The following is a 24,882-nucleotide window of genomic DNA, read 5'->3' as shown; positions in this document are numbered from 1 at the left end:
TTTGCTTTCGCATTATTGTTAAGTTGGTAGTTTCCGTGCGTGCAACCAACTATAAATTAACAGAGCACGTGGACGGAGCACGTGGACGGAGAAAATGATAGCATTGTAGAAGACTGCCTTTACAAAGTCTTATTTACAGTTATATTTGATAACGTTAGTATACCCACCACATCTTGGCGCAAGTCCTGACCATTTCGAGTTCTCCTTGCACGTACTTACAGCATTACCCAACAGCTCGAACCCTATGTCACACATGTATGTAGCTGTACCTCCTACAAGTGCATCGTTGACAATTACCACTCCATTTGTTGGATCAGGCAGTTGCGGACAAGGTACTATAACCAGATACGGGAAACAACAGTCATGATTAATATGGAATTCCGACAAATACATACAATATGAAATACATACAGAAAGGAAAAATGTACCGTTATCAGCAGTACCTTAATATAGTAAAAAGGCAAAAATACACGTCGCTGTATATCCACAATCGAGGTTTTAAATAAGAGAAATAGTTTGTACCACTATATGAAATCAGTCATTATTTTCATCGAATGTGTGAGAAACATTTTGTCTTTCAGTCAAAGTAGATGATCGATGTTTCTGATAATGTTCGTTTAAGCTCTACGTATACATACCACCGACAGCGGCATTTTCTGCAATAACGTCCATGGCCATTTCTACAGCTGTGTGGGTGATAGCAGCAAACTCACTGTCTCCAGTTGCTAGAAAATCAAATTCACAGGCGGAATCGCCATTGCAGACTTCTGCAAGCATTTCAGGTGAGACATCTGGATCTGATGGTTCAAAATCTGGGGCGTATCCTAAATTGGTAAATCCTTCATGTGTCTCTCCAGAACGGTAGTAAAGACACGATTCCGACATGGTTATTTCCCCTGTAACACAATATTAAGGTAAGTACAATATATGCTATGATATTTCAAAGATATCCAAATAAAAAGCTTTTCTTTTGTTAAATACTCCACACATAATCTTCGCGCCTGTGACTGTTCAGAACCAGAATGAACACAAGTTTGAAATCACAGAATAATATGCATCGATGTAAACTTGGTTTAAACGGACAGCAACTGTGGTGCCCGTAAGTATTGGTTCGCCATGCAAGTTGTTTTTCTTGGGTCATTTTCTTTGAAAATATTCAGATTTTAAACATAGCTTACTCTGCAGGCACCGCCAAAAAAGCATATTTGTGCGTTACAATTTGTCAAGTTAATTTGCTTACAATTGGTCGAATATAAACATGTCCTCAAATAAATATTACGATGCCTAGATGTGAAGAGGAACTCAAGTGACTGTTTAAAATATGGTGTTGATTGTAGCGCAAATCCACGTAGCAACTATTAAAATGATGCCATATCTTGTCTGAATCACTCATGAAAACGTCAAGACATACCAATGATAGGTATTTTTCACCCTGTCGCAGGTTTGTTGATTTCATTGTCAGGTTTATCGCATTTTTGTTCCACGTAACCCGGCTACCAACGAATGGTGACGAAATCCTGTTGGTTCATTCAATTATCAATCTTCATATATATTTTTGTCTTCTAAACTTACAAGAAATACCAAACTGGTGTAACTCTTCGATACTACTATCTTTGTCGTAGACCGTTCCATTTTTGGCCATAAAATCATCTGTATCATTGTCGTTCCATGTGCCGAGCAACCCTCTTGTCTCTGCGCCGTTTGGTCGTAAGCCCGTAGAAGCAACCGTAATAACACCTTCACTTCCTGTGTTCCCGTTGAAGTACAGACCCAAGCCAAAGTCATAGGCGATCCAAAGGCTGTTATCCGATTCAAAAATTCCGTTTCTACCAAGGGTTATTGTTAATCCTGCACAGTAAAGAAGACAATATTTGCAGTGTACATTCCTGTATTGTGTATCTTTATGTCTGAGCATATATCAACTCCATAGATCAAGAACCATTTCAAATTTATTTTTAATCTTTATTAATTAAAATGTATTATCGATTACGATTACGAACTGAAAGGAGATGAACTGATATTTTACCATTATACTTTGTTACATTGCCGCTTTGAAAGCTAACGAAGTCCCATTCTTGATCTGTAGATTGACTGTTTCTCACCCAGGCGTCTAGACCTCCACCAGCTCGAACTCCAACATGCAAGCCGTCGTTGCCTTTGACGCAAGCACCAACTGCTTTGATGACAGTAGCTGTGCCACCTATAGAGGTACCATATGCAAAGAGGAAAAATCCATAAGCAAACTAACGTTACAACTGCAAGTAAAAGGCTTTCTTTTCTAAATAAGAAAGAATAGAAATTTTTTTAATCAAGTATAAGCGATTTAAATTTACAACAAAGTCGAGGTCAGACTCACTCGCTGTCGCAGCATTTCTAGATTGAAGAACGACGTCACGATCTCCAACATCAACCATTTGAAATTCTCCCAAACCATTGAATGTGTACATATTGCCGTCGAAAGTCAAGATATGAGGATCACCTGTACACAACCCTGAAAATAAACAAGATTCAAAACATACGTCGATACATACAGTTCGTCAATGCTCTTCATTTCTTCATAGTGAGTTATATGGGAAACATTCAATGTGAGGTATATAGGAAACATTCAGTGTAAGGTATGTAGGAAACATTCAATGTAAGGTACATAGGAAACATTTAATGTGAGGTATATAGGGTACATTCAATATGAGGTATATAGGAAACATTCAGTGTAAGGTATGTAGGAAACATTCAATGTAAGGTACATAGGAAACATTTAATGTAAGGTATATAGGGAACATTCAATGTGAGGTATATAGGAAACATTCAATGTGAGGTATATAGGGAACATTCAATGTGAGTTATATAGGGACATGCGATGTGAGGTATATAGGGAACATTCAATTTGAGGTATATAGGAAACATTCAATGTAAGGTATATAGGAAACATTCAATGTGAGGTATATAGGAAACATTAAATGTAAGGTATATAGGAAACATTCAATATGAGGTATATAGGAAACATTCAATGTAAGGTATATAGGAAACATTAAATGTAAGGTACATAGGAAACATTAAATGTGAGGTATATAGGAAACATTCAATGTGAGGTATATAGGAAACATTCAATGTGAGGTATATATGGAACATTCAATGTGAGGTATATAGGGATATGCGATGTGAGGTATATAGGGAACATTCAATGTAAGGTATATAGGAAACATTCAATGTGAGGTATATAGGGAACATTCAATGTTAATTATATCTGAACCATTCAAAGGCAGGTCTATAAAAAAACAGTTAATATATAACTTATTAGTCAATAATTCGCTAAACATAACAAATCAGATGAGGTTATATGCATGTCTGTGCAGGCTGGGGTGATATAAAAAATACGAAGAAAGGGAAATTAAACTGACCAATTGTCGGAGCCACATAACCAGCGCAATCTGGTGCTGGACGTAGCTCCCTAAAATAACTACACGTTTTATAGTTTTGTAGACAACAGTGGTAATAAGGAAAAAAATCTATTAGTAAATGAGATAGCCAGGGAACTTTTCCAGCGCTCTTGTAGGGTTCACATCCTTCTTGATGAGCGCGGTAAGAGAAACTAGCTCCCTTTTCGTTCGCAGGAATCAAACGACCAGAGGAATGATAGCAACACTGCTGGCCATTACAATCGTCACCGTCGTCACCGGTACTGTTTAAAGACAAATGTTACGTTAACAAGTTAGAACGTTCTTTATTACGCTGTCCTCTAAAGTATCAATCTTTGATGGAGAGTAAGTTAAGCAATTATTTAACCAAAAACAAAAATCCAACGAAATAAGAGGCGTTTAAACATTCTGACAAAGTGTTGTAGGATGTAAGTGAATGAGTAACGAGACATAGAGGTGTTAAGATGTCATTAATGTAAGCCCTTCATTTGTTCCTTTCTTCAAATTATTATGGTCACGTTAGTTGAAGAACAACCATTGAAACTCATGCATAATTGCTCAACAGAAACCACCAGAAAAACACAAACATTTATTCGGCTTTGCACATCATTGGCAGGATTTTATGATATGTTATATCACATGCGACAAAGGGTGCCCTTTTGTAGAGCTGCTTTGTTTTTAAAGCCTTATTATAATATTTTTTCGAAAGAAGCTTAAGGTTTGTGAAGACGTGATACTTTTAAACATGTTAATTTCTATTTCCTACTCGTTTTTGCTTTTAATGGAGGCAATCTTTTTCAGATTATGCTCTTATTTGGTAAGGAATTTACAGGTCTTCTTGTCACTTTATCACTTTCTCAGACCATGTCCGATAACGGACGAGATGTGCTGACGACAATGAACTAATTACTACTGGCAGAAACATTAATATCGTCTTACTTTGCTTGTCTTGTCCGGAAGCACTTGACACCGTCGCATGCTTGACAATCCTTTATATTACATTGGCAACTAGAAATGGGAACGAAACGTCCTCCGTCTATTTTGGCTTGGTTCAGAGAGCACGGACATGATACCTTATTGATGATTCTAAGGGACGCTGAATTGCGTTCACCCCACTCGTCGGTACACCATTTTTCAGAGTCAAGAGGACAGAGCCATTGTAGTGGATGGAAATCACTCCATATCGCTCGACCACTGCAAACAAAAGCGTACCAATCCCACTATCAACATGCAAATATGATATCTCAAAGAGTATCCGTTGATAAGAGGTATGCGATTAATTAATAATTAATAAATAAGTCATGGTTTAAGTCTAGAAAAGACAAGCGACCAAGCATTCTTACCTGTTAAGGTCTCTTATACGAATGGCACCGATACTGGTGCAATCTTGGTTGTCATCGCAGAGTGTGCCCTGATTTGATCTCTCTACTTCGAAATGTTCGTCCGCAACAATGACGTCGTTTGAACATTCATAAAGTACCTTAATCTCTGGCGCACCATTACTCGGTTCACAATACCCTATCACCTCTACAGAAACTCGAGTTGTGTCGATTGGAAAATCCGTCTGGCTCCAAAGTACCGTTCCCCCAATCGTCCAAGTGTCAAACGAATCGTCTGGAATAACCTCAGGCGTAACATCAGAAGGACTTACTGCATAAAATGGTACAAATAACTTCAATTTGAAATACGCTGCAGACATGCAAGCAAGGTATATTAGTCATTGTTACCGTCCTCAATACAGGCAAAGTACATATTAACGTTTTCGTTTCAATGGCAGTTTCGGAATGACGGCCGTTCATCAATAAAATATGAACAACAAATTCGATACGGTTTATAAATGCTTTTTGATTCATTCGAGTCTCCTTGTCCCTAAAACTTATTTGACATCTAACCAATTCGTGTATCCAACACCCCCCCCCCCCGCCCCTTCCTTTCTTCTTTTCTTTAGAACGCTGATATTCAAAACCCTTTATATTTTAACGAAGCAAATACGAGTACACAAAATGAATGTTTTCTGAAAATACCAGAAAAATAAATAAATCGGTGTTACACCTTCTGGGTAGGGAGAAACTGTATTATTCTTTTACGAACTATGAGACACATAATTCTATAGTACCGTTTTCAATTAGCGATAATTGTCAAAGTATAATTAGTGGCAAAGTGGGTATCACAAACATGGCTAATCAAATGTTTGTTGCAACTCTCCGTATCATATTTGCTTATTATTTGCTGTCCTGTATGAAAGGCCACAATAATGTAAATCTTACAGTAATATTTTAACATATTATAGTATATATTGATAACAATTTGCTGCATTTTGTAAGATGGATTATAGAGATATATTGATTAGATTATTTCAGGAAAGTTTAGCTACACTTTAATAGCTTATTGTGATATCAATTTGACAAGCAAATGGAGTAAGGTGTTAATTAAGGCAACCTTTTGTCCAGGGAGTTGCATATCAATTATAAATCATACATGTACTGACTATTTAAATACACTTCGATAAATATTCACTCTGTCAATATTTGAAAAGAGCTGATCATTTGGAAAATGTAATCTTATGCAGCATTTGCATTTCCACTATACTCACAATATATGAAATTTCCATGAAAGTCGAAATTGACGCCGCCATCAAGAGATATTTCGACGGCAATTGGTCCAACACGGAGGCAGACTGGAGTGGCGCATTCGGCCAAGCTGTCAGATGTTACTGTACCGTTAACCGTCTGTGTTCCAAATCTACATACTACATTTGAGGTTTCCATGTCAAAACAGGGACCAATGATAGAAACAATTGTGCCTCCAAGCATGACACCCGATGATGGAGACAATCCAACACGACCTGTTATCCAATGAGAATTTATATGAATTATATATATATATATATATATATATATATATATATATATATATATATATATATATATATATATATATATATATATATATATATATATATATATATATATACTTTCGGTGACCATGCACTGAAGAAGGGCTAGTTTTGCTCGAAAGCTCTGCAAAAACCAAACATTGGCTGTTTTACTTCCAATCACTTACCTAGTTCAATTATTGTATCTCACTCGAGATCCAGCCTTTCTCTAAATGCAGCATAGTTGTTTAACAGTTTTTCCGTTATTCCTATATGTATATATATATATATATATATATATATATATATATATATATATATATATATATATATATATATATATATATATATATATATATATATATATATATATATGTATATGTATATGTATATATATATATATATATATATATATATATATATTGTATATTGTATATATTGATTGTATATATTGATTGTATATATTGATTGTATGTCCAGAGGTTCGAAACCGGCAAGGAAGGTCGTAATTCCACTGTACGCATACAGAGCGGAAGGCCCGTGGTTCGAATCCCGGTGGAGGCTGAAAGTTTTTCACTGTTCTTGATATTCCAACTCATTACGATTTCATTTATATATATATATATATATATATATATATATATATATATTTATGTATGTATGTATGTGTGTATTTATATATGTGAACGTGAGTATGTGTGTGTGTGTAAGGGTGCATGTGTATGTATGTATGTATGTATGTATGTATGTATATATATATATATATATATATAGATATATATATATATATATATATATATATATATATATATATAAATATAAATATATATGTATATATATATATATATATATATATATACATATATATATATATATATATATATATATATATATATATATATATATATATATATATATATATATATAACTCGATTAACCATCGCAGTGATTATGGTTCGCCCTAAACAGGATCATATAACTAGCATTGGTTCTATCAAATACTAGTAATTATATGCTCCTCTTTAATTGCGTTTAACGCATCAGGAAAGACATGTTATGACACCAGAAACAACAAAAGAGACAGAACACTTTCATAATTTGAAGCGATTTGTTAATCGTTATCAACATTTCCCAGAAGCGGCTGAATAAGTAGCAGTTAAAAAGTAGGGGCTGCGCGGCTCTGGGATTGTCTCCCGAAAACCTACAATTTAGAAGTCAGATGGTGAATTCCGAGGCATAGTTGGACAGTAAATGAGATCTATTACGAGGTTAAGACGTACGGTTGTGGTAATCAATACATTAAATTGTTGGTGTGATATTAAAACCGAAAGTGTATAGGGCTAAATGACGAAATGCAATAAAAAAAACACGATTGAACCACTGACGAAGGAGTTGGGGGCCATAGTCCTCTGTTTCTGCCACCCCCCCCCCCCCCCGCCCACATCGTTTTCCACGAGATACTATATGATTACGTACCATTGCTGCTGCAACTAAAGCCTTCGATCATATCACCATCGACTTTGAATACCCATCGTCCTGGTATTCCTATATTTGATTTCTCCATCAAATCACTAACGTCGTCACTTCGAGATCCCGGTAAGGAGAAGCTTCTAATACCATCACCTGCGTTGAAGCCGGCCTGTGAAAGATTGGATCCAAATGTTGCAAATTCGGGTTAATCGATTATGCATGTAAAACATACCGATAAGTCTTACATTATGTTTTAGATTACTTCTTCGAACAGGTTTATATTTAGCTTTAATATAAGTTTATATATTTATCTATTTGAACTAGTAATGATATCTCTTGATGTAATCCTCTGCTAGGAAGAAACTAAACATTGTATGACTGGTAGTTTGTAATGTTACAAGGACTAATGTAATATATCAAGTTATAATTGTCTATTAACTTCATTTGCGTTTTTATATCAATTACGATGTAACGTCGAAAAAAATGTTAAGGGGATGTATTAGCAGCTGCGATTATCGTGCGCTTTTTCCGTGCGGAAGACACTTTGTTATGAATAACATCATCAGAAAACCTGCTAACAGTGTTCTTTCTATTAATTTAAATTTGTACAAGTAAACAGTCATGTTCCGTGATGCTTAAGTAGCTTTCTGAGTTGGCATTGTATGATGTTTAAATCTCGAAGAATAGCGCAATCATCAGCTTGTTAAGTTTCATGTGTTCATATAATAAGACAAATTCAAAGTTTCTGAAATGTTCCAAGTTACTTTACTTTAAAAAAGCGACTCTTTAAGCTTCATTTCATACAGCAGTACCATGGGGTGTCTCAGCACATTAATACATTACAACGTTACTTAGAGTATTATTATGTTTATACTTATTTTGCTGAAGCTGCCAACAGCTCCCCTCACATACCAATACAGCAAGTCAACGAAACTGCATCCATAGTTATAGAAATCTGTCTCTTAACCACACCTTTCTGCCCTAAACTTAAACCTTCTGATATATAGAATACACCCACGCCCACACCCATAACCACACAGAACAAAACAGGGTAAATGTGAAACATGTACAATAATATTCATATTGAAAATAAATCCTTGTATTTTATAATTTGATATTGTCTGATTTGAGGCATTCTAAAGTAAATACAACATGAAACATGAAAGTGTAGGGGAGCAAGGGCAACCTTAATGAAACACAAGCATTGAGAAGTAAAGGGAAGTGGTGGCAATTTAAATGAAACACAAGTATTGATAAGTAAATGAGAGCGGTTGCAACTAAAATGAAACACAAGCATTGGGTAGTATAGGTGAACGGTTGCAACATTTAAATGAAACACAAGCATTGATAAGTATAGGAGAGCGGTTGAAACTTAAATGAAACACAAGCATTGAGAAGTTTAGGGAAGCAGTTGCAACTTAAATGAAACACAAGCATTGAGAAGTATAGGAGAGCGGTTGAAACTTAAATGAAACACAGGCATTGAGAAGTTTAGGGAAGCGGTTGCAACCTAAATGAAACACAATCATTGAGAAGTAAAGGAGAGCGGTGGCAACCTAAATGTAACACAAGCATTGAGAAGTTTATGGGAGTGGTGGCAACCTAAATGTAACTCAAGCATTGGGAAGTATCGGGGAGCGGTAGCAACCTAAATGAAACACAGGCATTGATAAGTTTAGGGGAGCGGTGGCAACCTAAATGAAACACAAGCATTGAGAAGTATGGGGAGTGGTGGCAACCTAAATGAAACACAATCATTGATAAGTTTAGGGGAGCGGTGGCAACCTAAATGAAACACAAGCATTGAGAAGTATGGGGAGTGGTGGCAACCTAAATGAAACACAATCATTGAGAAGTATCGGGGAGCGGTTGAAACTTAAATGAAACACAGGCATTGAGTAGTATAGGGGAACGGTTGCAACTTAAATGAAACACAAGCATTGAGAAGTATGGGGAGTGGTGGCGACTTAAACGAAACACAAGCATTGAGTAGTATAGGAGAACGGTTGCAACATTTAAAAGAAACACAAGCATTGAGATGTATAGGAGAGCGATTGAAACTTAAAATGAAACACAGGCATTGAGTAGTATAGGGGAACGGTTGAGACTTAAATGAAACACAAGTATTGATAAGTATATGAGAGCGGTTGAAACTTAAATGAAACACAAGCATTGAGTACTTTAGGGGAACGGTTGCAGCTTAAATGAAACACAAGCATTGAAAAGTATGGGGAGTGGTGGCACCCTAAATGAAACACAATCATTGAGAAGTATCGGGGAGCGGTGGCAACCTAAATGACACACGAGCATTGATAAGTTTAGGGAAGCGGTGGCAACCTAAACGAAACACAAGCTTTGAGAAGTTTAGGTGAGCGGTGGCAACGTAAATGAAACACAAGCATTGAGAAGTATCGGGAGTGGTGGCAGCCTAAATGAAACACAAGCATTGATAAGTATCGGGAGTGGTGGCAGCCTAAATGAAACACAAGCATTGATAAGTTTAGGGGAGCGGTGGCAACGTAAACGAAACTCAAGCATTGAGAAGTATCGGGGAGCGGTGGCAACCTAAATGAAACACAAGCATTGATAAGATTAGAAAAGCGGTTGCAACCTAAAAGAAACACAAGCTTTGAGAAGTTCAGGGGAGCGGTGGCAACCTCACACAAGCATAGGGGAGCGGTGGCAACCTAAATGGAAATCATTAAAGACTGGTACTGTTCATAATTAATAGGTAATTTACATTTTGAAATGTTGACAACTTATGTGCATTTGTTTGTCATTGTATATACAGACCTTGTTAGACTCTAGTACAATCATATTAGCTGAGATTAAGGTCTTACCAAGTAAGGGTGCATGTGGTAATATAATGTGGCAACAATATGATGCTTTTGACGAATGAACAAAATGATAAATAGTTCTTTACCTTATGTATGTTTCCTCTTTTCCCCAGTTGGTAACCGGTGTGGGGGAGGGGAGGCGGGAACGCTGTTAATCTTTTTCAGGTTAAGTCCCGCCCACCATTAACATGAATACGACCCATTCAGGAAAATAGGGACCACCACTGGGCTGCGGTGTATCATTGTGCCAAGCACACAAACTGCCAAACCGTTCTTGATATTTCATGTTTATAAGCTATTTTGTGCCAAATCTTTTATTGTTCCGCCCCTCATGAAAACTTAATAAGCAATGGAGGAATAGCACTGAGGGCATTTCAATTATCAATCATCCAACATGTCAATTCGTCCTCGAGCATTCCAAATGAAGTTGATTACAAAGCCCAAATTGACGTCATGACCATTTATTCTGCTCTATTGTTCCAATGAATGTAGAATAATAACAGTGATATGAAGTGCCAATCACATCTATAAGATACAACTGTTATGAAAAAAACACAATGATAGCAATACCGTGTAATTTCAGCAACCGAAAAAGGTACCACAAAATCTGTGGTGCGCGTGCCATTTACTACACAGAAGTCCCTCTTACAAATCAAAGTTAACCTCATTGCAGCACCAAAACGCTCCATTGTTAAATTAGATGCGTTGCACTAGTTAAAGGTGGTATTCAATTTTGCAAAGCATGATGTTGACGAAACCATGAGGCTGAGCCCTCGAACAGTTTTGAATTGACTTCGTTTCTGCTCTTTGATTCTATCTGTTTTCATGTCGAACCAACTGCGTGAAAGGCATCTAGTCTAAAAGATAAACTGTCTTGGGTCGAGTTCCTTTGTTCGCTATTTTGCCCTCTATTTTTCCTTAGAAAAGGTTTATCCATTCTGTTTGAACTCTGACTTTCACTTGCAAAATAGATAACGTTTACCATTACTTTATGATTTTTTACAATTAATATATCGACACAAACTGCGCTATTTACTGTCCATATTCCCAAATGTTAATCTGCTGCCGCCCAGCTAACAAAATTACGTTTTTATAACGGTATATTTACGTACCATTTACGTTGTATTAACGTTAGAAAGATACGTTGTAGCTACGAAATATTTTATACTCCAGGAACGTTATATTTTGACCAAAACTAACGTTGTATTTACGTTGTTTCTACTTTATTTTGTAACGTTTAGTTGCTAAGTTATATATTAACGTCGCATTAACGTTTCATATAAACTTCTTACGAAGTTGTTGCAACGTGCATACCACGAGATTTCTCGACGTTAACGGATTCTTACACGCGAACGTTGTATATGTTCGTCACGGTGTTCCATCATAAAAATGCTGAGTAGAAAGTACTGCACAGAAATCTGACGTTACAGAAAAATTCTGAAATCAACCTACGTGACGACTAGGTCTCTTTAATTCTGTGAGCGTTTCATCTGTTGTTTAAAAAAAAATGGGTTCCGCATAGCGAGCAGACATCAGTGGTGCCTTGGATGGCTAGAAAGTATCACGTGAGTTCACGCATTTATAGAAACCGTAAATGGTAGTCATGATTTAACTTGTGAGAGCATTACATATGTTTGGGTATATACCTGTGCTTCCAATCCCCCTAGTCCATTCGCCTGCCCATTCATGGCCCCGTTTGCTCCAGTTGTCCAATCTAATTTACCATAGTTAAAGATTACGAAAGTCGAGTAGTACTCGTAATAGTAATTGTAAAAGTAATCGTCATCCGTGTAGTCACTTGGTACCACATATGCAGTTATAATTACAGCCTGAAATGTATTCTTCTGTGGGTAGAAAAGAAAAGAATAAAAATAACGTAAGCATTGTTAGTGAGACGGCAAAATAGCAGTTTGCTGCCATTCCGAGCAGTATACTCAGCATTAGTTAGTGTCAGTCATCATGTTTACAAGAGTGCCATACATTTGTTACAAGATAACAAGTTTAATAATAATGCGGTAAAGTAATGCCCTTGGCGTACTAGTAAATCATGTAACGTGTAACGTTTAGTGTCAGATAGGCTACACAGTGCCTTGTCGGCTTGTATGTCTTCACCATGGAAGTAGTACCTCCATGGCTATACCTGGAGAACACCATGGTTATAACGTACCCTTTTGTAATGTATTATTTGGCCAAACATGATGAGAAAAACCTACGCTTTCTTCCTATACTGTACCATTTCGACAGATATAAGTAGCATATCAATAGGTTTGAATTCACCTACATATAAATCGCGGCTTGTCCAATGCCCTATGGAATTTCATTAACATCATTGTAAGTCGTAATATGTAGGCCATACAAGGCGGTGAAGCAAAGCTATGCTAAACCAAGTCTTACCAAGGGCGATTGAGACGTAGAACCGTTAAACATAACACTATCCCATGTGTAGGCATATTCATAGGAGAGGTATATTATCTCCTCTTCTGGAAAGACTCCCTGAACCAGTCCCTTGATATCGTCTTCAAAGTCATCCAAATATGATACCCAAACGCTTCCACCCAAAGATAAGTCCACGTCAGCCATATAAGGAGCAATAAGGGCTGTACCATATCCAGAAAGAGGGAACACTTCAGACGTGAACACAAATTGTTCGTGATGTGTCCCAACTGATATCACACCGTCAGCATGAATCTGTTCCAGGTTTAGAAATAATATTATAAAAAATTAATATTATCTGTATTTAACCATTCTCCTCGAATATATATATAGGCCTATATATATATATATATATATATATATATATATATATATATATATATATATATATATATGTATATATGTATATATATATATACATATATATATATATATACATATATATATATATATATGTATATATATATATATATTAATTATTTATTGATTTATACAATATGATAGTAATAGAAACGTCAAATGTCTTGGCTAGGTCAGCAGGGAAACAGACACACTTAACATAAGTATTTGTGTTTGTGGTACAAAAATAGTTAAGTGTCAAATGAGTTTCACATGGATTTTTTTACTGAATATGTTATAAATGAACCCAGGCACGGCTTTATTGTCTGGTCTCCTTACCTTAACATGAATTTTAGATGGCAATTCAACAATATAATTTGGGCATTTCCATGGTTTTGTCAAAAGATTTGGCTCTTGATCGCAAATTATAAGACATAACTGCTGAATTTTCGCAACGTATCAGTGCCTCTTTCACCATTTGTGACGGGGTCCTGTACATATAGTACACAACAAGTACCGGTACAAATTCAGACGTGAACAGTTAAAATGTCTTTCTGCTCTATATTGCTCCTCTCTCTTTACGTGCTCCCTATTAACTCTCTTTCTCAACTGCCAAACCAATCCAACACAAATATACATAAAGGTAAAGAATGTCACTATATTGTTGCAGTTCAAACGCTGTACAAGACTAACAATAGGGGACACTCTCCATGCATGATTAAATACAATAGGCACCTGAGCTGCAGGAATTTAATTATGCAAATACATGTTGTCACCTAATACACATGCGCAGATACCTTTGGATATGCCTAGTCGGCTGGAGAACGCCCCCTGTAGTACGGATGGAAGAAATATATAATCAACAAGCAATTATTAGACAGGGTAACAGACTGTGACACTATATAGATATAACCTTGCGGGAATTATTTTCTTTGAAGCACTGCAGCTATATATAATTACGTCAACAAAGAAAGACGTTACCTGGTACAAATGGTACATAAATCGCCTTCAATATTCATTATTTTATCCATACACTGTTTTTTTTTCTTTTCAAAATTGGCATGTTTGGATAAATTGTAGACGTTATGCTGTATATAGGTTGCTCTCGTGAAATGACATGCGTTGAATGCCTCTTAACTATACTCACCGATATGAAATAATCATTCACATTAGAAAAATTGCGCCCGTAAAATAGATTTGGATAGTGATAATGTGTAGAGCGTTCGGAGTCGTCGCCCTCATAGCATCCGAGAATGCAGGAGCTTATGCCCGAACTTGGTCCAAATGGATAAAGTGGGACTTGAAGAAAATTTCAAAGCAAAATGGTTAACAATGGTACATCAGGAACTATATGGCCATCATTTCTTTACAGGTATCTCCAAAAGTACAGAGATTAGATAGATGCATGCTTACATAGACATACCTTTAATAATTTGAGTGAAGTTTAGTTATACCGCTCGGATTGTGTTTCATCCCAAATGCCAGTATGTACTTGCTTCACTTTGCTTATGGCTTCATGGTAAACAGGTATAGTCCAACCCAGAGAAGCAAACTAACAAATTGTTTGCTTTTCTGCATTTTCTGCAGAAATGCATCTCAGAATGAATACACTACAGTCATTGGTTTATCGTTAACTTTGCAACCCATAAATTAAGTTCCAACCGTATCCAATCCATTGTACAAACAATAAAGTTAACAGTGACTGAAATACAACACATTTTCCTGTTAGTGTGTCACTATGACATCACACCTATTTCCACACCTATTAATTCCAGAACACTTATGAGATGCAAACTGTGACAATTTCATTTAGCATTACTCTATCGAGAATGTCATGAAGAAATAGAATACAAATCTCAACATGATGCTTTATATTGTGTTCATCTTTCATCCAAAATATGTTTAAAAATTCTTCTGGGTTATCTTTTGAAGCAAATCCTTACACAAGTGATCCTACAATCATACTTTGATTCCTTGCTTTGTATGTGGGGGGCGAGTACAATGTATATAGCAAAAATACAAAACAGATAAATGTATTTCGGAAACACCAACGTGACGTATTTAAACGTACAGGCGGTTAATTATTTATATTCCTGTATGCCACGCGCCTCTATCCTCTATCTTGTCGATAATATAGGACAAGTTGTACAATGATCACTCCTCTACGTAACATTTCTCAATATATAATATATGTAGATAGATAGATAGATAGATATCATATATATATATATATATATATATATAATATATGTAGATAGATATCATATATATATATGTATATATAATATATGTAGATAGATAGATATCATATATATATATATATATATATATATATATATATATATATATATATATATATATATATATATATATATATATATATACATTTTTATATATGTGCCCGTTGTGTTTTAGGTTAATTCGGAATGAAGAACTATACATTCAATGAAATCGGCATCAACTTGTATAACAAGAGTAAGTGGGAAAAACTTACATTGACCAACTGCATAGTGGGATCCAAGAGCGATTAATATGATGTAAGCAGTCACCATCTTCACAGTGTCACACGCCTTGTATTCAGATACGAACTTGACCTAATTAAATAGACAAAACATCATAAATGTAAGTTTACTCATATTATAGAAGCAGCAAAATCCCTCAAAATGTACAATTAGTCACAAAAGCAGTACCGGTACTGCTATCATATGGCCTTAAGCGCATCATTAATTTGCTCATTACCTCCGTAGGAAAGTATCCAATGATTGTTTATGATTTAAATTATATTTGTCTCAGAGGAGCTGCTGAGTTATTATCTAGATAGTGTACGTAATAGGCCTTACACAGTCTTAACGTTAAACACGCCTCATACAAATATTAAGAGAGCATGGTAAGAGAGCAATCCTAATTGGACAGCTTGAACGTGACCCAATACTCTATTTAAAGGAAGACGCTTTCAAGAAAAACCATCTAAGATAGAGCCTGGATACGCTAACAAACAGGTTGATCCACTGTCAACTCCAGTCTCCTTACGTTTACACTGTAAACTATATTGCTACGTCTAGTGAGTATCCCGTGTCACTTTGAAAGGGAATATAAACTCTGGATGTACTGGTGGACGACTATACATGAATACTACATTTAAATAGATTGTCGCGATTCAATGACCATTCGTGGTATCAGTGCTACTACGTCTCCTTAGCATAATACGCATTTGTTTAGTCGCTTCCATTATGAACAAGAACTGAGGAAAAGTCAATAGCGACATCTTTTCAATCGCACACAACATCCCAATATTGACGAGCTTGATAAGAATGTAGAATAGCAACCGAAAATTGTTAGAGGTTAAGTAAATGTTAACCTTAACTAACGTCACGCTGGTGAAGACATGGTTAATAGAATGAAAATACTCTCTAAGTCAGTCTAACCGTGTTTAAATAAATGACGACGACATTTTCATGTCCACCACATGGCTCTAGCAGTCTTTAACATGCGCAGCTAGCATGTTATCATATTTCTGAAATCACCAACAAACCATGCGGCTCCAATTTGTTTGTCAAGAAATTCCAAGTCCATGAATGGCGTATACAGACGAACCTCAGGGGAAGTTACAGCGGCGGAAACCGGGGATTTAACCCATTTCCCCACTTACACATAATATACTGAAGGCTAAATGAGGACTTAAAAAACGGTGTCCGATGACGTATAATTGTCCCAGGGCCCTGACCTACCTCTCGATGTCAGAGAATACAAAATCAATGGGGAGGGGAGGGGCACTGCTGTAAGTTAATGATGTATAGGTTATTAATGTCTCCTCTTGCCCTCGATCAAGTCCGATATATTGTGAATTGCAGATGGAAAAAGCACTGAAATTTGATGTCTTAAGACGACCGCCGCATGTTCCCCAACTGGACACGACCCGAATCAGCTCGATTGTGGTTACTTTTAATAGGACGGTCGATTTTCCTTCGTTACCGCTCAGCCGGGGAGTGTGCAACTAGTAACGCACGGCACACTTATTGACCTTTTCCTCAACCTAAATATGCCTCTGAATTCACCATATCACGTCTATTTTTTTTTCTGGACAAGGCCTCTTCACCTCTTTCTACCTCATATTAACAATCTCAACCCCTTTTTACTCCTCAAGCGAGATAGTCACATCATTACATTCATTGCATTCATTTTCGTTCAGAAGTTTCCCGTTTTTTGTTAAACAAATTAATTGATACATGGTATATTGGTTGTTTCTTATCTGTTTGGTATACCAATGCTTATAATTCGACGTTTACGTGGAGACCGGATCGACTAACAGCGCGGATTTTACAACGTTACATATACTCTTAAAATAAAAGGAGAAAGTGTTCATGGCTTTTCAATGCCAGCTTTCAGTGTACAAAGTTACTGTTGCGACGTTGACTCTAATACTATTTTTTTTCTTTTAAATTAAAGAAAATAGTTTCTATCGGGCAGTTTTCAGCTTGGATGTTTGTTTGTTTATTTGTTTGTTTATTTATTAATTTGATTTTTCACAAGAAAATTACAATGTGAAAGGAAGTCTTCTAGATTGGCTTAACATAGTAGAAGACTCCCTGGTAAAGAAGAAAAATATAATACAAGTTAAATGAGCAGAATGATACAGATACTTTAAGGAGTAATAATTAAACAGGGTAACATTGTCCTACAGTAGTTCATAAAGAATTTAGCTATACATGTAATTACTTAATATATATATAAATATAGCATAAAGATCGTATTAGTATGTTGTGATGATGAATTTTCTTAAATACTTCTTAAATAAACTCAACGACCTATTTGTCTTTATATTATCTGAAAGGGAATTCCATGTTTTAATTAAACGGTTACGAAAGCTATAGGTTCCTAAAGTGTTACGGTAAATATTACGATGTACATTATAAATATTTGATGTAAAAGGATGTGAAATCGTTTCCTGTAGAGCAAAGTATTTTGCAAAGTCCATAATTCAGTTAGTCCTCCTGAGCAACAAGCAAGCTACTTGTATCATTACTCTGTTACTAATTGTGTCGTAGCTTGGATGAAGAAGTCGTATAGGAATGATTACGACTTGGATTTTGTACAACAAAGCTAGTGCCACGATAATATCTTCGCGGCTGAAATGTTCTTCCATGAAACTAGATATACTGATTTCTACGTTGGTTGTAGTCTTTGTCTGTGTCAGTTAAATATTCTTCATTAATTTCATTATTCATTACTTTGAAGAATATCAGTTTCCTTGAGTATTAAAGAAAAAATGAAATAAAGCTATTCAAACATCAATTATAAAGCAATTGTTTTAGGGGTAAATAGTATATATGCTTACTCTGTTACGACTTAAAGAACGCGTATGCCATGCCGATGGATAACATTCTAGGCTAAAAGGTCATCCATATTGACCTCAAATTTAAGGATACTAAAAATTGTTAGAAGTTCTTTCTTGTCATAGAGGCTCTGGCCGGCCAATATTATTCCTATCCAGGGAGCAGTGTTCAAATAAATAACTCATTGTGGATAAATGCTTTGTATTTATATGCTGTGGATAAATGCTTTGTATCTATGGGAGCTGGTGTGTGCGTGTGTGTTAGAGTGTGTACAATGCAAATTGTGATGCATTGTAAAAAGGTTGGCTGATGCCATGCAAACCTTATGTTCTCCAACACTCCAATTTAGTGTCTTTGTAAGATTGGCACAGTCTTAATCATGGTCTGTATGTTAGTGTAAGGGATCCAGCCCTTTTGCTGGATCATCCACAGATGAATACATGGTGATTTCTCGATATAGAGGTAGAGTTCTAAAGAAATACAGGATGGAACGATAACACTATAAGGTCTGCAAAAAATCAGTATTTCAATCATGTGTATTCATTTATCCTTTAATTAACGTTCTCTGTTGTCTGACAAGCTCATGTGATATGTGAAATACTTTCAAGTGTAATTGCATGAAATTTGTTTCTTATACGTGCATGTTTACATATTAAACTGTTCAAGATAAGCTCCCAGTATAAACTTTATTAAGCGTTATATACAGCCAGCATCAAACTTTAATCTCTCTCGCTCAGGGTAACTACTGGCGCAAGGGGAACACGTGTGAGGACGAAGTAGGTTTCAGTATAGGACTCGGCTGATGTCTATATATAATACCGTTGAGACCTTGCCTTGTAAATGTCGAGATCAAAAGTAATCATTTCGATATGAACAGTTCAAATTTTGGCTTAAAGAAAGAAATCATAAAAAAGACGTAGGTCGAAGCTTTGACTTAGCAATCTATTCTAATTTCTACCGTAATTTCGTAACGTTAAATCAATAATAGGTTAAGAGTTCACTTTGTGCCGTGTGTGTTTTACGGGAAAAGATATAAAAAAAATAAACGAATAAAGGAAATAAGCGAAATGCTTAAAAGGTTGCCCCAATAACACCAACATGGGGAATTACCTTTTAAGCACCTTTCGGTCAAATGAGTAGGGTTTGACCTTCATTCGAAAATATCTTTACAAAACTTTACGCATGGCATCATCATAAAACGGTGTTCTTTTTACTTGCACAAGCGCAGGTGTGATCGGAAAGCTTTTGAAAAGTTAGTTACCATTGTTCTTGTCATTTTTGTTCATCACGAATTATATTCAAAAGGAAGTTAAACACTTCACAGTGTTCCTTTTCATCCAGGCAGGCTTTTATCCAGTGTTCGTATGACATATATAGAAGCTGAAAATGGCATTGTTAAAAACAGGGTTAGCCAAATTGCTAATTCTGAAGAAAATATGCTGGAGACTGAAAAGTGCTTTGTTGTCTACAATATTTTCACTCCACCCTCGTTAACTGTTTTGTTCAGAGTAACAGTTGATCTCCTACTGGTTTTGTTCGATTAAGGCATTGGTTCGGTAGGTAGTAGCCCAAATCATGTCATAAACTGAACTTTAATGCAATAAACGTGACGAATATTTATTTATATATATAATGATATATATAATGATATATATAATGATATATACAATGATATATATATATATATATATATATATATATATCATTATATATATATGCATAACATATAACAATTTCCCACTTAATAACGGTTGACCCCCTCCCGATAAAGTTTTATCTAGACTGTTATCTCTATAAACTCGTGGGACTCCATGTGACGAAGATGTTGTATCTTAATGGTCGGAACAGATGCAATGCTTCACGGGGCGCGAGTTTTTTTTTATGCAGGTAGGTTCGTACTATTGTGTATATTGAATAGCCAATCACAGCCAAGTTTATTTTGACGTCATCAAATATGACAAGGAAAGCATGAAACACTTAATATTTAAAGTCGATAAGTTCAACCTGACGTGCTAGCCTGATGCAACAACAATGCTGCAGTAATCTCTAGCGAAGCTATTCATTTAGCTTTAGCCATACACCGACTACATTTTTAGTTTTTTAATATGAAATCTGTGTTCGTTCCAAAATTTTGGAAACCTGGTAAGAATTCTTTGCCACAAATTTCCTATCTTAGTGATCTTCTTAACGTATCTTTGTGCATACGAATTGTTCAGGGAGTAGTTTTGCGAAATTTGCAGTTGACACAAAGTATTATTACTATTATAGTACCATTGTGTACATTGAATGGTAAGAATGGTGAAAAGTTGTCGACTGATTCGGCTACAGTGTCAGCCCTCATGACCTTTGGCAAATATGCAGGTCTTTCTGGTGTCTTTCCGCAAAAGAATAAGACAAGAAATCGGTTGTCAGGTTTAAAACGAATTGGGGTGCAACCAACAGCAGTTGCGCGGCGAAAGAACATGTCTGTTGGTGGTCGCAAGTGTCTCACTAGTGGGAGGCCCACAAAGCGGTCTACTGAGTATGAGCATGGCCTCGGTAAAAGGAAATCTGGAGATCTTAAATCTAGTGTCTTGCCTAAGAGAAGAAAGGCAGCCCCCCATAGTCTTTCCCAGTGTGTGAAAGGCAATCGGAGCTTGGGTAAGACGCACAGTAAATCATAACATAGGTGCGTAAGACAGTTGGCAAATCAAAAATTGTCAACTAGTGTCAACCAGAAAATGCATTGTCAAACTGAGACTGAGAATATACCAGGGTCAACTACCCTTAAAGGGCCCCTAGATGCAGCTACTTACTGGCATATTGATAGGATTACTACACTAAATTGGGGGCATGAGGAGCTAACATTGATACATCATTTCTCAAGTAAAATGCAATAAATGTCCACATATCCATAATTCATAAATTCGTAGTGACTAGTGACACCTGTTGTATAGTGACGGAACTAAAATCTACCTCGAAACAGGCTGCCTCTAGAGTTCCTTTAAAAAAAATTCCAAGTATTGCTATTTTCTAAAAATAAGGATATGATTGTTAAAATATGTGAAAATATATAAAATGAATTTGAATTAAATAAATTATTAATTGATAATAAATAGGTCTTTTTTCCTCTTTGTATTCCTTCTCGGTTGCCTCCATTAAAATAGAAAGGTGCTACCTGACCCTCTCCTTATGCAAAACAATTTTGCAGCCACATTGCCCAAGAATATGAGAACGCCTCACCAGTTCCTAATCATGCTAATTCTCTTTATTCTGAGGAAATTTTCTGTGCAGTTGACTGGACCATGCAGTACCAATTTGATATTCCATGAGGAGACAGGTGCTGCCACCTTTAAAAGTCTCAACGGCTCTTGGTTGAGTTCACAGTAAAGGTTGCACTTGGGAAGTAATAAAAATGAAATAGATTTCTGAACAAAAAAATGCTTGGTTTGGGAGAAAATAAAAGATAAAAACGAACTAATGACAACAACAAAAATTTTCGGCAGATGTGGGATTCGAACTCACAATGCTCATACAGCATCAGATTGACATTGTTTACAAATCTTACGGCTTTAGAGCGAGTGAACACGTGCATATTTGATGACGTCAAAATGAAATTGGCTGTCATTGGCTACTCAATATACACAATGGTACGAACCTACCTGCATAAAAAAAACTCGCTCACGGGGCTGTGCCTTTCTTTTTTTAATATTTTTTTAACGTTCTTAGAACCAATATATTTGTCCACTGTAATAACGGACGCAAATTAGACTTTGAAATTGAATGATTCACTTTTATATATTTGACTTATTCGTGGGGGATACAGCCTGCTTTCGGAGAATTACGAGCATGTTCTATTAGGCTTAGAGTAAAAACTGAGGATATGTGTAATCCCAGCATATCCAGTTTCATGCATTTTCGGGATAACACATACTCTCAGTATTTACTGTAATCGTAATAGCACATGCTACCGATGTATCAGAATTATCAGCACGATTCAGTTATAACTTTGGTACAAAACTTTAAAATTTATAGTCTCTGTGTGAAACGGTTGAAAATTCACTAGTTGTGGCACACCCATGGCTAACAGAAAAACCAATGCCTGCGGCAAATAAATTCAAATGCGGCGAACTGAAATACTTATGTCAAACGCAATTCTTGTGGCGAACGCACGGCTTGTGGCGAACGCACGGCTTGTGGCAAGCGCACGACTTGTGGCCAAAATAAACGGTTTGTGGCAAACACACGGCTTTTGGCAAACACAAGGCTTGTGGCGAACACACTGCCTGTGGCAAACACACTGCTTATGGCAAACACACTGATTGTGGCAAACACACGGCTTGTGAAAATACACGTCTTGTGGCAAACCGTTACACGGTTTGTGGCAAACACACGGTTTTTGGCACACATACGGTTTGTGGCAAACACACTGATTGTAGCAAAATCATGCTGGTGGTAAACGTCATCAATGTGGCAAACGACAGAACCCTCTGCCCACGCATAGAGCCTAATGTACGGTTATGAAAATAAAGGATTCAAAACATATGGTCGCGAAGACATCCGAATAATGTTTGGTTTCGTATTATACTGAAACAAAGGATCTGTTTGTTGAATGTTTCATACGCTCGACGTCTGTGAATTAGCCAAACCTTTGACAAGAAAGTACATCGTAGTGATGATGAGTACACCAAAAAAATAAAAAAAATAAAAAGGTTGATTAGCACATCGACATTGAATGCATAATGAGGCTTAACTTTTTAAGCCTGCACTGTCGACAACAAAACTTGGCTTTCAAAGGACCATTCGTTATCAAACAGTATTATTACCATTTTGTTTTCATTTTCTCTCTCTCTACCTCCACCCACCTCTCTCTCTCTCTCTCTTTTGGACTACAACGTATCAACACTAAGAACATGTCTAAGGTCATATTTTATGCACAGTTAGATGAAAGATTGCGTGAATATAGCCAAAATAATGAGAAAAACTATATGCACTGGATGAATTGAGGGTTACCTATACCAGTATGTGGATCAATAAGGGCATATAGAAGCATGTAAGTACTGTTTCCATCATAAGAGCCTATTCCCATGAATTCATTCACGCGGCTCTAAAAGCTACATGCCGCATGTAATCTACTATGCAATCTACTATGTAATCTACTATCTATAAATGTACTGTCTAATAATCGACTATGTAATCGACTATGTAATCGACTATAGGGATGCACCGGATATCCGATCCGGCCGGACTATCCGGTCCGATAGTGAGCAATTATCCGGTTCCGGCCGGATTTTGAAAAATATCCGGCCGGATCTTTTTCAAAATCTGGCCTGAATTATTTCTTAAAAAGGTGTTGGTATTAACTTAATCAATGTAAACTATTTCCAAAAATTAATAAAAATATTCAAAGTAAGGAAAAATTAGGTTTAACATGTTTAATTTAATTTTCTCAATGGTCTGACCGACTGTTTCTTAAAGATCAATCAAAATAATACAACTATAGGTACTGTAATAATATGAAGCTATATACAACAAATACAGTTTGCAGTGAAATCGTTTCTTGCAGCCTTCATCAGTTTAATATTGTGCTAAAACTTTGTTACCAAATAATGAATAATAAAAGGCAATTCTAAATACAGATAGTAGTGTTATTATAACAATTAAAAAATCTTTTTATTCAGTATAAAGTATGAGATTTGTGAAATGTAGCTTCTCGTTTAAAAATAAACTTCATAGGTAGTATGCAGTATTTTTCCAGCAACAAATTTACATACTGTATCAAGCTTGTCAAAAATTATATTGTAGTTATTTTATTAAAGGATGTAGATTAAACCAGGTGCTTCAAGTCATATTTAATCTCATAAATGGGTTCTTAATTTAATCTTCTTTATAATACGCGTATACCTCACCTAAAATTTGCTCCTTGTTTCATACTTCTACTTATCATTTTCTTTTGTGTAATGAAAAAATCCGGTTCCGGCCGGATTTTACCCGGCCGGATTTCATGTACTATCCGGCTAAATCCGGTTCCGACCGGATCCAAAAATTTGGATCCGGTGCATCCTTAATCGACTATGTAATCTACTATGAAAAAGATGCATATACGTCTGTGAAAGAGGGCTACATAAGAAATGGGGAGGGTGGTTGTGAGCAGTTGGACGTTTTAAAAAAGGGCAATAAAATTTATATAAAGGCATAGA

The 24,882-nt window shown here is 36.1% G+C and overlaps 1 protein-coding gene across 2 annotated transcripts in view; it reads right to left on the bottom strand.

Annotated features, from left to right (window-relative positions):
* The window catches only part of LOC139959952 (sushi domain-containing protein 2-like), a 111,708-nt gene that overhangs the window by 6,126 nt on the left and 80,700 nt on the right, over positions 1–24,882 (bottom strand). The window contains exons 2-15 of one of the 2 annotated variants that reach the window (XM_071957903.1): positions 15,865–15,964; positions 14,518–14,669; positions 12,993–13,286; positions 12,245–12,442; positions 7,768–7,930; positions 6,010–6,261; positions 4,760–5,066; positions 4,356–4,610; positions 3,399–3,679; positions 2,357–2,491; positions 2,027–2,200; positions 1,573–1,848; positions 639–896; positions 168–335 (exon numbers count right to left, since the gene is read on the bottom strand). In XM_071957903.1, the coding sequence (XP_071814004.1) occupies positions 168–335; positions 639–896; positions 1,573–1,848; positions 2,027–2,200; positions 2,357–2,491; positions 3,399–3,679; positions 4,356–4,610; positions 4,760–5,066; positions 6,010–6,261; positions 7,768–7,930; positions 12,245–12,442; positions 12,993–13,286; positions 14,518–14,669; positions 15,865–15,922 (2,971 nt within the window). In that variant the 5' untranslated portion in view covers positions 15,923–15,964. The remainder of the gene's footprint in view (positions 1–167; positions 336–638; positions 897–1,572; positions 1,849–2,026; positions 2,201–2,356; positions 2,492–3,398; positions 3,680–4,355; positions 4,611–4,759; positions 5,067–6,009; positions 6,262–7,767; positions 7,931–12,244; positions 12,443–12,992; positions 13,287–14,517; positions 14,670–15,864; positions 15,965–24,882) is intronic. The other variant, XM_071957904.1, reaches the window with a different exon arrangement.

Source organism: Apostichopus japonicus, chromosome 19 (assembly GCF_037975245.1).
Source record: "Apostichopus japonicus isolate 1M-3 chromosome 19, ASM3797524v1, whole genome shotgun sequence".
NCBI lineage: Eukaryota > Metazoa > Echinodermata > Holothuroidea > Aspidochirotida > Stichopodidae > Apostichopus > Apostichopus japonicus.
The sequence above is the reverse complement of the archived record's forward strand: the minus strand, read 5'-3'. Positions and strand labels throughout refer to the sequence as shown.